The 13484-nt window shown below is 40.4% G+C and overlaps 2 protein-coding genes across 5 annotated transcripts in view; one reads left to right on the top strand and one right to left on the bottom strand.

Moving 5' to 3' along the window:
• Positions 1-12534, top strand: part of ANGPT2 (angiopoietin 2) — a 53253-nt gene extending 40719 nt beyond the window's left edge. For both annotated transcript variants that reach the window (XM_025886042.2, XM_025886041.2), the window contains exons 6-9: positions 3915-4016; positions 4584-4750; positions 8877-9007; positions 11868-12534. In XM_025886042.2, the coding sequence (XP_025741827.1) occupies positions 3915-4016; positions 4584-4750; positions 8877-9007; positions 11868-12028 (561 nt within the window). In that variant the 3' untranslated portion in view covers positions 12029-12534. The remainder of the gene's footprint in view (positions 1-3914; positions 4017-4583; positions 4751-8876; positions 9008-11867) is intronic.
• MCPH1 (microcephalin 1) overlaps positions 1-13484 on the bottom strand; it is a 249402-nt gene that overhangs the window by 113076 nt on the left and 122842 nt on the right. The window lies entirely within an intron of this gene.

Genomic DNA, 13484 nt, shown 5'->3' with positions numbered 1-13484 from the left:
ACTCAGTATTATCCTCAGTATTTGAAATGCTAATAAGAGAAAACACTTTCAAAAATCTAAGCATTAAGGGTTTTAAGGACATAGAATTTGAAACAGTAACATATACTCTGATTATGAATTTAAAAGATAAATATTGTGCTACTGAAGATAATATTTTCCAAAGAAAATCTTTCTAGTTCATTCATGCTGCTTTAAATCAACCTTGGAAATCAGTTAATGTACCCAGTGCTCTAGAAGCAGTGCATTAGCGGGACGAAAAAAAACAAAACAAAACATAAATAGTCTGCTGCAGATGAGAAAGTAATGAACAAATCCTGTAGGAAGGCTCTCAATCCCCTTTGCAGTCTGGTTTTCATAACAACACTCTGTATACTACTGTCTGTCACCAGATGTTCGTCTTTTCTTGGCCTAGAGCAATGGGGACAGGGGTGGTAGCTGGAGGAGGACAGAGGATATCGGTGCAACGTGAATGTTTTGCAAATCCAGAGGGCAACCGCCGATTACACAGCACCAACCAACTGCTCTATAAATGTTTTCCTGACTCAGTGCAATGCTCCCACCCCAGAGCACTATGTCAGCCCAATGGCCTCACTGAAACAACAAGATGAAAATATATAATACTGTGGGACAACGCGAGCCTCAGGTCATGGTTGGAAACATTAGGATTTATATTTCTTTTAAACATTTGCAGTAAAAATAACTCATCGACACAGCAGGAAACAACAATCTTACCAAACCTCAAGTTTCTCAATCTCTAAAATAAATGGTCCAGATTAAGTCCAGATTCTAGATTCCCTTCCAGACTTAAGATCCCATAATTCACAATCTGATCGAGGGAGAAAAAGTCTGAGAGCCTCGCATTTGAATTCTGGCCCTGCGTATTTGTGACTCTGAGCACATCATTTACCCTGTGTGAGGCCTCAGTTTCCTAGTCTGTAATGCGATGAAGTGACCCTGGTCTTACGGAGCGAGTCCAAGGTGACCATGGATATACAGCACTGAGGACAGAACTCAGGACTTAACCATCTACTTGAGAAATGGGAATTGTTACCATTTTGACTGCCCCCAAAGACTATGAGACAACTTCTCCGCATGAAAGGGCAGCCATTTTTGCCCTGTTTCATCTAATTCAGGAAAAGAATGTTCAACAGATCTTTGGGCCGACCTTTTCCCCAAAAGGGCCTACATATTTCACCCTTATTTTTGAGAAATTCATTAGGTTTCTGCAAAAGATAAAAACTGCATCAAAGGCATTTGAGTTTGTTTTTGCTGGTCAGAGACATAATAATTTCCTTCCCCAAATTTCACAGGGTACCTGTCTCCTAGTATTTATCTGTGTGATTACTATTTCATCAGTCATTCACCATGGCCTCAGAACCGAAGCATGACATTTAAATCAGGCATTATACACTGAAAGTCTTCAAGTTTCAGAGCAAGATACCAGGTCCCTGAACCACGCAACAGTGTGCTAACAAAAGCACTAACCGCCCTCAGGTCTGTGGTAGCTGGAGCGCTGAGGTCTTGGGCATTCTCTGCGGAAGTCCGCTTTCCTGATGCTGAGATAATCCATTTCATCATTTTCACTCAGTGCCCTCTGGCTACATGGACAACTCTCTTTGAACACTATCTTCCTCTGAAAGTTTCACGACTCAGTTAACCATGATACTTTAGATTCTATGAACTCTTTGTTCCTTTTTTCTTTTTATCGGAACAAAGAGATATTAAGGAAATGTTCTAATCATCTCATCGTTGTCCCTGGTGGAGTTAGACAATGGTACGGCTCAACCCATTTCCACGTGGGCGGTGACTCTCAGCTAGTTTGGACTCTGATTTTCGCACGAAGACAAACTTCTTCTGTGATTTAAGTATCCATGACTTTATAATGGTGATCTTGACAGCAAAGAATCAAATATTCTTGGAACAAGGATAGGCTCGCTAGAAACCATATCCGGTCTTTCCACCCACCAGCATGCCATTTAGGATACAGAGGAAATAACTGGTTTGTACACACAAAACTCCTTAAACTAGCTTGTTCAGCTAGTTTACTAAACTATTTTTTTTTTTTTAGAAGACATATTGAGAGAAGTGAGCAGTATTGACCATTGGGTGGACCACAGGCAAATTAGAGGCAGTATTATTCATGAACTGATTTCAACTTGGAGCTGCACTGAGGGACTGGCCTATTAACAAAAGGGTCAAGTTTCTCTGTTTTTGGCAGCCTACTATGGTAGAAAAGAAGGTACAGAATGAGGAATTTAAGAGACCTTATTCAAGTCCTATGTTCCACTTAATAATTAAATGACTCTGGTCAAATTAATCTAACTTTACTAAATATTTTCACTAAATCCTTCCTCCTTTCACAAATGCAGAATTACAGTATCACAGAGTTGCTTCAAGATTGCATATAATAAAGGCCAAGTACCCAGTGCAGTACTTGGAACAGAGTGGTGCATACCAATGATAACAAGATAATTAATGATAAGAATAATATCAATACAGGGAGATAATAAGGGGTCACCTTAAGCAGGTCAATTTTATTTGTCTGGTTAATTTAAAATGGGGAAATCATTTTACTTTTAATAAATGCAATCTTCTGTAATGGAACATATGTTCCCAAACGTAAGGATCATCAGGGAAAACAATATGGGCCAAGGGACCTTTGTGGAGAGAGGTGGAAAGAGCGGTGGAGGGAAATCTGCTGGAGAACAGGGGGCTGGGTTCGCAGGGCAGCTCTCCGTCTCATTAGCAATGAGACATCAGACAAGGCACTGACACAGACTGGGTCTGGGTGTGCTCTTGGTTCTCTTTTATCCCCCATTCTTTAGGATTTTAACTCACAAATGCAGAATAGTTCACATTTAAACCGACTCTGCCAAAATTATCTCCATTATTTCCCAAAAAGACTGAGGAAAACAGCAGAGGAAGACTATTTCTAATTGGTTTTGAGTGATAACATTCATATTTATTACCTCGTATGTTGTAGGAAATTTTATCTTAACAGAATTTCTGGGAAAATTTCTCGTTCTACTATAATCTCATTATTTAAAACTATTTATGTAATCTTATTTGCAGGGGTTTTTAATTTCATAATAAAACTCCTGCTGAGTGGAAAGTGAGCATTGCATGCTCCTGGCCCAAGAAGGAATTCTGTGTTCTGGACAAAGTTTAAACCCACCAAGCCAGTTTAAAAGCAAAAATAAAAAGAGCTAGGAGGAGAAATACCACAGGCAGTGAGCAAAGTGCAAAGAAGCTTGAAGGCTTGATCTGTGGGGCAGAGCTGCCAGGCTACTCTCAGGTCACATACATCATTCTGGGTACCCAGGGGCCTCAGATCTCTCATACCGAGGGATGAACCTAGAAATCAGACTTTTATCCCACATGGAAGAAGCCTTCTAACCCCACAGCATAACATAACAGGGGTCTTGGAAACCCTACAGTGCAAAAGTACTCCTTCTACACAACTCTCTGAGGAGTTAGTAAGGACGGACAACTACCATAAAGGTTTCTGGAGTCGTGAACACCAGCTTGTAGATTTCTACAGGTCGGAGATGAGGTTTGGGGCCAAACCACCAAGATGTCCCAATCACAATAAATCTCTAAGAAACAGCGATCTCTGGGTCAGCAATTGGGGTGGGTCTTTAGCCCAGAACAGATGATGACAAGAAAGTCCTATTCTCATCGACATTAAAATCGTGTTATATTACTGTTTATTTTTCATCATCATTTTAAATTCATGGTTTTCAATTCATTTAAAACCATCTGCTTCTTGGAAGACCACAAAGATTTACCCTGGGGAACCCCATCAGCACAAGTCATATTGTAGGTATCCACATCGGTCTTGTTTCTGTGAGTTTGGACACAGCCCTGACTCACTGGTGTTTCCCACGCAGTAACTGTGCGCTTCCCATTGGCAGGCATACTGCGACATGGAAACCTCTGGAGGTGGGTGGACGGTCATTCAGCGGCGTGAAGATGGCAGTATTGATTTTCAGAAGACTTGGAAAGAATATAAAGCGGTATGAATAGTCTTTAAGCCATCTGAAAATAATTTCCTTGTGAAAACTAACTTTCAAAATCTGCAGAACCTTCCCCACAAATCCAAAACTAACCAATGACTGTTGACAACTGTTGTTACCAAAGCGTTCCTCTTAACTGGTGTCTCAGTCTCCCCGCTAACGAATGACCCTGTCGATGTAAAGTAAACTATATATCAAAACAAAGGCATGCAAGTGTGAGGCTTATTTTTAATGGCAGGCTCAGCGTTTTTCGGTAAGCCAACAGTTTCACAGAACTTCCCATGTCAATAAACTGAGCTGTTCACGCTCATGTTTCTATTGGTGATTCCCCAAAGTAGTTCTAATTACTCTAGTCCTAATTTTCTTTCAGTAGAAGCTTGGTTTCTTAAAACTGACCTTTAAAAAAATGTTTCTTATATGGAAGACCCCAAATTTTCAGAGGGCAGGAAAGAATTCCCGCTGAATATCTGGCAGTTATCCCATGTTAAATGGATAGACTATCGATTTCAAATACATGAAGAAAAAACAAATAAATGAGGTGACTGAGTTTTACCACTTGGATTGCAGGGATTTGGGAACCCTTCCGGTGAACACTGGCTGGGAAATGAGTTTGTTTCCCAAGTGACCAATCAACGGCCCTATGTGCTTAAAATACACCTTAAAGACTGGGAAGGGAACGAGGCGTACTCACTGTATGAACATTTCTATCTCTCCGGTGAAGAACTTAATTACAGGTGAGTTGTATGTAACTGAAAAATATTAACAGATTTGCTGGGTGAGCATTCCACAAAGTGAGAGCCCCACTGCATTAACCAGAATCTGAAGTACTTGGAGGATACCCTAAATGGAAAAAACATCTCGTTTCTTACAGTTCTTTGCTGTCTTTCAGGAAGTTGGTCTAGTTTTAAAATTCTAACTTTGGTTTTAATGATACAAGGAAAACTTCACGAGGACAGCATTTTGTTTGTTGTCTCTGCTGTGTATCCTCAAAGCATAGATGAACCCTGCCTCGCAGATAACAGGCATTAAACAAGTATTTATAAAATGTGTGAATGCTGTGTCTGTATTAGAAAATGTCATGCCATTATCATAACAGAGGTCTACCTATGACTATGTGGTTTTTCTTCCAAAAGGTTTTAACAGTTAAATATATCTTTCTGCACTTCAAGCACACTTGATTGTTACGTTCCATCCCGAAGTCAGGAAGAGTTACCAAGTTTAAAAGTGGCAGAGTTAGGTGGGAGGGTTAGTCATGCAAGTCCTTTACTCTCTGACGTAGAAACAACAGCCGATTCACAGCCCTCCCTCAGTATTTGCCTTGCCCCACGCATTTGGCGGCACTCGCGTTGAATGTTCCAAGACAAGCATGGGCATCCCTGACTCAGAATTTAGTTTCTGGCTCTAAAGCCGGAAAGAGAGTAGAGGCGGAGAGCAGCGGAGGCACTGAAAGACCGGTGCCTGACAAGCAATTGTGTATGGCACAAAAAAGCACGTACCTGCACATGGCCTCGTGGAAGGAGGTGCCCAGAAACCCACGTGCAGGGCCGGAGGGTGGGACCACAGGAATGGGCCTCAGATTCGGTCACCAACACAGCCCTGACCGAGTCTCAAGAACACAGGCACACACATCATGAAAATACCTGCACTGGGGTCAGAAACCAACCAAGTTCAGTAGGAACATCCCAGGAAACAGTCATATGTGGCCTATAGTCCCACCTAAATCTCATTAACGCCCAACTCAGACCCTCTGCTCGACAGAAAATCCAAAATCTGAACAGCCTGGAAAATAAACATGATTGCAAAGTCCTTGAGCTGGCTTCCTAGGGGCCACAGTGAATGAACAGCACAGAAACACAAGGTGAACAGCTTGCCTGAACTACCTGAGAACCATATAACGTCCAGTAGGTCCTGCTTTAGAAACGGGGGCGGGGTTGGGGTCAAAATTTTGAAGATGGTCACGTACCACGAGCACTGACATGACTTTTACACAGTCAGTGAAACAGAGCCCACCGATTCTCATTACGGAGAGAGCAGGGCTCCTTGGAGAGGGAGTGACGCAGGTGAACGAAAAGATAGGTGTTTGGGCCTCGCTGCAGCCCCAAGTTGACTCCAAAGAGATCAAAACTTCAGTGAATTTTTAGACACGAGTGGTTGGTCATTGTTTTACCTCCAAGCTAAATATTTTTTCAACTGGCAACAGTTAGGAATTTACAACAGAGGAATTGAAAAAAAAAATTAAAAAAAAGAAAGAAACACAAAAATTAAGGATTAGACTTTATATAAGGAGATTTTACAAAATGGGTCATTACCCTTGTATGCTGACATTATAAAAATATTTTAAATTGAGATGGTTCTTAACAGATACTTCCTTTAGAAATGCGATCAGTTTTGGCAGACGCCATTTAAAAGAGCACACATTCATTTAAAGCTCGGTTTAATCTATGTGGCGGGATACGGCAGATACTGTATCGAAACCATGACTGTCCCAGTAAAACACAGTGGTGTGGTAAGGGACTGTGACATGGCTGAGTAAATAACACAGGTGTCTCAGAATACCCCTGTCTGCAGCCACAGACTTGGGTTTTTTCCAAAGAAGTGTCCTCCAAATGCTGGAAAACTGAAAAATAAATGTCACGAGGAAAGGACAAATGCATCAACAGTTTTTTTTTTGTTTTTGTTTTTGTTTTTTGCTAAAACTAAAAACTACTTGTATGTTAAACCTTGACGACTGGTCACTCTTAGCAAACATTCTGGCAGCTCTATTCAAACATGCAGATTTCATTATTCAATGCTGACGTTGCTTCTTACATTCCACTGTTCTATAAACTCAAACTGATAGCAATATAAAGCAATTTCAAGAAATGTGGTTATTCTTATTAACCAAATTTAAAAGAAACCAACTATGAACCAGGGGGCCCTATAAGAGAAGGATCTAAAAATGATGCAACCTTTCTCATAAAGACAAATAAAAGGTCGCATTCTCCCAGATTCTGCTTCACTTTGGGGACGTTTCATGAGTCCCACGAGAACTGACATTGTTGTAAGGGGAGAAGAGGCTAGAAAGGAGTAATGACAAGCAAAGCGGTTTATCCCAACCCTATCTGTGATTAATGAGAAGGGCCTGGAAAAAAATTAAAGTGTTTCAAAATCCCAGGGATGAGTAGAACTTACATAAATGCTTTGCAGCAGGTTAATTAGAGGCTACGCCAGGGACCAGGGTCATTTTTGAAACGTGAGGATAACACTGAAATTCAGAAATTCAGCCAGTGCCTTATGATGGTTTCTAGAGCTACAGTACTAAAAACAATTTTAAATCTAAGTCATTAACACAAAAGCAACTTAGAACCAACACTTTATGGGGGTGCCTGGGTGGCTCAGTCTTTTAAGTGTCTGCCTTCAGCTCAGGTCATGATCTCAGGGTTCTGGGATTGAACCCCGCAGTCGGGCTCCCTGCTCCACGGGAAGCCTGCTTCTCCCTCTCCCACTCCCCCTGCTTGTGTTGTGTCCCCTCTCTTGCTGTGTCTCTCTCTGTCAAATAAATAAATAAAATCTTTGAAAAAAAAAAAAGAACCAACACTTTATGGAACTCCATTTGGCATGCTCCATACCCCCATCTTTGCATAACCCCTCCTCGGTAAGCAAACATCTCTGGTAAAGGTCCCCCAGGGCAGAACCATAACAGAGGAGTTAGATGCATCTGGTGCAAATTCTAGCTCTACCACACTCCTATCTCGGAACCTCAACATTTTTATACGTAAAAACAGAAGAAATGCCTGACTCTCGGGGCTGGTACGTGCATTCCACGCATACACCCGTGAAAGTGCCTGGCACGGTCTGGTTAGAGACAGTCCCTGGGGAACCTTTCCTCTCTTCTCTACCCTCTGTTCCAACATGAATTCTTGGAAATCATATTCCTTTCAAGGTAGTGGTTTAATGAAAGATGAGCATCATTTTGGGGACTCAGAGTACAATTCTCCCTGGGACATCACAGGGTTTCGTTCTGTAGGATCCCTGGGTCACGAAGACTCAATGATCCGGGCTCCCACACTGCCATACCCCATGTCCCCACACAGTAAGTCCACATCCCGCAGAGGCACCCACCAGCATATGAAGCCCTGCTCTGAGCTGTACTGTGCCAACCTGCCCATGGGCTCTCTTGAAGCAGTGTTACCATACTGTCTCTGTCCCTTCTCTCTCCTCCTTGGCACACAGATCACTGATGCAAGCCAGATTTTTGCAATCTTCTAAAAGCATGGGCTATGATCTAGTGTCGAACTTAGTATCACACTTATTCATTTCTCAATGTCTAGCGAGTTTATTACAATACTCTACAGAAATGAGGCAAGGCAGCCACAAGAATGTATTTTCTATATAGTTCTGTAGGTTTCTATTCCAAATTCAACGATTCTTTCCTTGCCTACTAGCCTGCCCGTCCCTACCACCCCACTGAAAATCACGATGCATGAAGTTGTCTGGTTATCTCAGGACTCTCATTCCTGTACGGATGATGCCTGGAGACCTGGAAAGAGGACCGTTTCATGCTGTATTTCCACCCCTCCTGTTTATCTGAAAGCAGTGGGCCCTGAAGCCCCTGCTGATGCTTGTGCAAGTGATACGAGCTGAAGGTTTCATGAAAACATTCCTCATTGCCTAAGGATTTGATGATAAGTTGGTTCCTGTTTATACCAGTGCAAAAATATTTTGTCCAGAGTACATATTAGTACACTAACCAGTACAGAATGCATTTCTGCAGAATGGAATTCTTCATTATAAAAAATTTTCCACTACGGTAAATCAACAGCCCAAGCCAATTATGTTATATTCTTTTCTTTTTTTTTTTCCTTCTTTGCATGCTTGCAGGATTCACCTTAAAGGACTTACAGGGACGGCCGGCAAAATAAGCAGCATAAGCCAACCAGGAAATGATTTTAGCACAAAGGATGCAGACAACGACAAATGTATTTGCAAATGTTCACAAATGCTCACAGGAGGTGGGATGACTTTTCTCTCTTCCTATTTGTTTTGGCAAGGAAGAATTTCATAGAGTGAAAGGCTGGCTATTTGGACTTGAACTTGTGATTGGTGACAATGTCCACATTTCATAAATAGACTTACTAGATGTAGGGAGATTTGTTTTTCACCTTTTCAGACTGTTGAGTCTTAAGATTGTGATATGGAGCTGGAATTGTCAGCAGGCCAACTGTGTCTCTTCAGGACCTCACTCTGGCACAGAGAGGGGACATCTGATATCCAGCAAGCTTTCCTGAGCTGGTGCTTGCTGAGTAGCAGATGTCAGAGCCACGCTTTAATTTCATTTTGCTTTATTAAGAAGGTTAAAAATTCAAAACGGCAACCAAAACAGTGACATAGATACATTAGCATAGAAGAGTTTCTAATTAATAATTCATTGTGCAAACATGGAATTTCCAGGTATCTTTCTTTAAAGATTTCATTAATATACAGCAAATACTTACAAAGAAACTAATTAGCCAACCTGCTTTTTTTTCTTTTTAGTGCACCAAATTAAAATGAACAGTCGTCCACTTTAAATCATGGTGTTTATGCTCATGCGCTTCTTGCTCCCTACCTTTCATATCAGACTGCTCTAAAAAAAAAAAAAAAAAAAATTGAACCCACACCCAGAAAAAAGAGACTATTTTAACAGTCACTTAAAATGGCCAGATTAGTATCCAGCAACATTTAAAAGTTCAATGACAGGGACCAACTGCTAGAAAATTTACTCTTCCAATTTCTAAAAGTTTAAAAATCAAATGGCCAGAACCACTTAATTGTGACCAAGACAAGAAAAAAGCTTGACAAATGCTATCAAGTGAGTTCTCAAAAATATTGAAAGACTTAAACCAGCAACAAAAATTCTGCTGAGAGTATAAACAACGTAAAGGCAAACAGGAAGTTGGCAGGGTTTAATTTGTAGAGACCGGAAATTATATTGCCAAAAATTCATTCTTTACTCACCCAGGAAAGAAAAAGGTAAGAGCTGTGGTCAATTTATTTGACAAATATAAGGTAACTACATAAACAAGACCTAAGCTTTTCATGTGTTTGCACGTCAGTGAAGAATCATTTACGGTCAAGAGAAAGGATTTATTTATGAAAATAGTTTGAAATTCAATAATTTTCCTGTCTTTAAAATAATACTGAAAGAATTAGAATCCATTAAAAAATCGGTCCTGTGGTTCTTTAGATAATATATTTATATGTATCTACATAATATATACGGGCAACACAGGTCTTCTCTATTAGCCATATTTATTTCAATAATTATTTCAATGAAAGAAAGCTATTATATTGATTGTGTAAAAGCTGTCTCCCTCAACCTTTTTGAAGCCAACAAAAAGGGGAAAAAGGGTGGGTTGGGGGGACCAAATGTACCGAATCCTTTTTTCCCATCTGCCATTCCCACACTGAACCCAGCTGTCCACTCAAGAGGGCGGTGGTTTTTAGACCACCCGTATGTCATGAGCTACTCAAGAGACGAGGAGAAGTGCATTAATAACCAAGGAAACAATATATTTATTTACTCGAATCAAGATTTAGGGCTGGGAGTAGAAGTGGGAGACACTGGGGAGAAACACACAGCCCAAGAGAGAAAGTGAAGCAGTAGGATTTCAGGCCCCAGCCCATTGTCTGGGCCCCGGGCAAACCAGGCTAATGATCAGCTAGGTTTTTGCTGGGACAGCAAATTCTATAGTTACGTCAGCCAACAGGCTCTAGGGCAGACAGATCTATAAATCTGCAACATTCCTGAATACTTTCAAGGATTCTGAATAACACACACAAATGTCTTATCAAATCGACGTTAATCTGAATCCGCTCAAGACATGAGCTGTAACTGGATGAAATAATCGATCATCACAGTCCAATGTGTAAATATAATCATTACATCAAAATATTTTTTATTTAAAGAAATAAAACTTCACAGATACAACTAAAGCTGTCCCGCCAATACCTGCCTGTGGGGCGAGCAATGAATTCAGGTTCATTCACATTAGTTATTTATTGTACTAGGTACGCAGATACCATGAACAGTTGTTTTTTCCTATATTCTAAAATCTTACGTAAATGGCATCGTACTGTATGTGTACTCTCAACACAATGTCTGAGATTTATTTAGATTATGTAGATCTAGGTCATTCCTTCTCCTTGAAAACCAGGGCTTCTGGCACACTCTTGTTTCTAGGTAAAAGCAGCAAAACCCCAAGCATGGCCATTCAGGTGTCGATGCAGACCCACCCCTCCCCCTGCTGCTGTGCCAGGCAGCTCCCCTCACCTCAGTGAGCACACCACTATCACTTTCAATTTCCTTTTTGTCTCTAGGACTTAAAGATTTCCTTTTCATCTAGTTCCCCTGAATTCTTAAAATTTGGAATCATTAAAAAAAAAAATGTTTGGTAGAAGGAGGGAAGCCTGAATCCGTCTGGTCCACTAAGTTGCTGGAACCAGAAAGTAATCCAGTGAGGATCATCCAACCATTCTTCAGTGTTTTGACTTATCCCCACTTTCCACTGTACTCTGGTGATCACTAAATCAGCACCAGGGAAGACGTGCCATGCATGTCTATGGGTGACTGGTCTTTCCACACAAGGAAAATGGAGTACAACAGCCCATAAAAACATTTGCCATATGGAACTAGGATTTAACTTGGGTAAAGCTGGAAAACCATCACTCTCATCTGTCAGTGGGGCACATTCTATACCCCTGAATCTTTGCATGTGTCTACTTAAAATGCACGGAATTTGACGGGGGGGTTAGTTGAGTGTTTCTAATGCCACGGTGAGACAGAGTTGGGGTTACCTAGTTCCTAATTCCTTCTGCGTCTTACTTTCACAGGCTGGTGGTTTGATGCATGTGGTCCCTCCAACTTGAACGGAATGTACTACCCACAGAAGCAGAACACAAATAAGTTCAACGGTATTAAGTGGTACTACTGGAAAGGCTCAGGCTACTCGCTCAAGGCCACAACCATGATGATCCGACCAGCAGATTTCTAGATGCCTGCACACACCTGAGGAGTGGTGGCCGACTACTCTTATTTTCAGAGACCTAATCCTGAAGCTTTAAAAGACAAGGCTGCATACTGTGCCCTCGTCCACCTCAGAGAGGCAGCATGCGCTCAGGTGCCACAGGGATCCACGAGCTCCAGCTTAGAGCCCCGTAAAACCTCCTCACTCAAACCTGCATCACTCATGCACCGACGCACAGCCCTGGTATTGTGACCTGGTAGAATGCCTATGTGAAGATAAATCTAAGCCTGCAAATTTAAGACTGACAATTTACAGACTCTGTTGTCACAACCAAGAATGTTGTGCCGGCTTCATCCGTAAATAACTGGAAAACAGAACACTTAGGCTATACAGTAGAGATAACCTTGGAGCTACATTTTTCTAAGCCCTGTTTATAGATTGTGTAAATATCCATATGTCCTGAATTCAGCACCACTATCATAATTGAAAGGAAGAAAAAAATCTCTAAGCCATAAAAATATATTATATATTCAGGGATTTTTCTGGGAAGTGCTTATTTGCAGTTTAATACTTGGAGAAAGAAAAAACATAGTTAACGCATTTTTGCTCCTCCTCTTAGGTGCTTTAAACTTTCATTTTGAAATCAGCATATTTACGAATGTGTTGACAGCATAGTTTTAAGTTAATGCTCAAATATATATTTCAAGTTTAAATGGTGAAAACTTCCAGGATCTCTGAAATTAATAGAAATGTGTGTTCTTTCAGTTTATATGAAGATTGTACTATTTTTTTTCTGCCTGGCTGTTAAATATGAAGGTATTTTTAGTAATTAAATATAAATTATTAGATAATTACATTTAACCTTCATGATAATACGATTTTGTGATTTGATTCGGAAACAACTGATTGTGCCTCATGACAAGGAAAGATTCGATTTTTAATGATGAAGAAAATTATACATTTAATTCCATGACAAAGAGACTTTACTATGTTTTCCTCACTATTCTATTACAAAGGTCTTTTTTTTTTTCTATTAAGTTATACTTTAAAGAAGTAGGCTACAGTTTAGTTTGTGGTTGAAAAAACCTTTTATTTAAAGCACATACAAAGCTAGATTCACCCCTAAAGTCTTTTTTTTTTTTTTTAATGTCCACCAGCACACTTAAAAAAAAAAGCATTTTGGAGTGCAAAACCAAAATCTGATGTTTATAATAGATTCAAATCTTTACAGAAAATTCTGAGAGCATGGATTTAAGCTCAGGGCTGAAAAACTTTAAACCCCTAGAGTTTTAACTCCATTTGAAGTTTTCATAGTACAATTAACACTAATGTACCTCGTGTAATGCTTTATAATTTGGAAGCAATTTCTCACGTATTTACCTTGAGTCAGCTGCTGCTAGGAAGCTAAGGGCCAAATTTGAAACCAGCAGTTACTTCACGTCTGTCTTCACCTTATGGGGTTCTTCAACTATGTTTTTTCTTT

The sequence above is a fragment of the Callorhinus ursinus genome, unplaced genomic scaffold, assembly GCF_003265705.2.
Source record: "Callorhinus ursinus isolate GAN/ISIS: 27379988/994484 unplaced genomic scaffold, GSC_fseal_2.0 scaffold17, whole genome shotgun sequence".
NCBI lineage: Eukaryota > Metazoa > Chordata > Mammalia > Carnivora > Otariidae > Callorhinus > Callorhinus ursinus.
The sequence above is the reverse complement of the archived record's forward strand: the minus strand, read 5'-3'. Positions and strand labels throughout refer to the sequence as shown.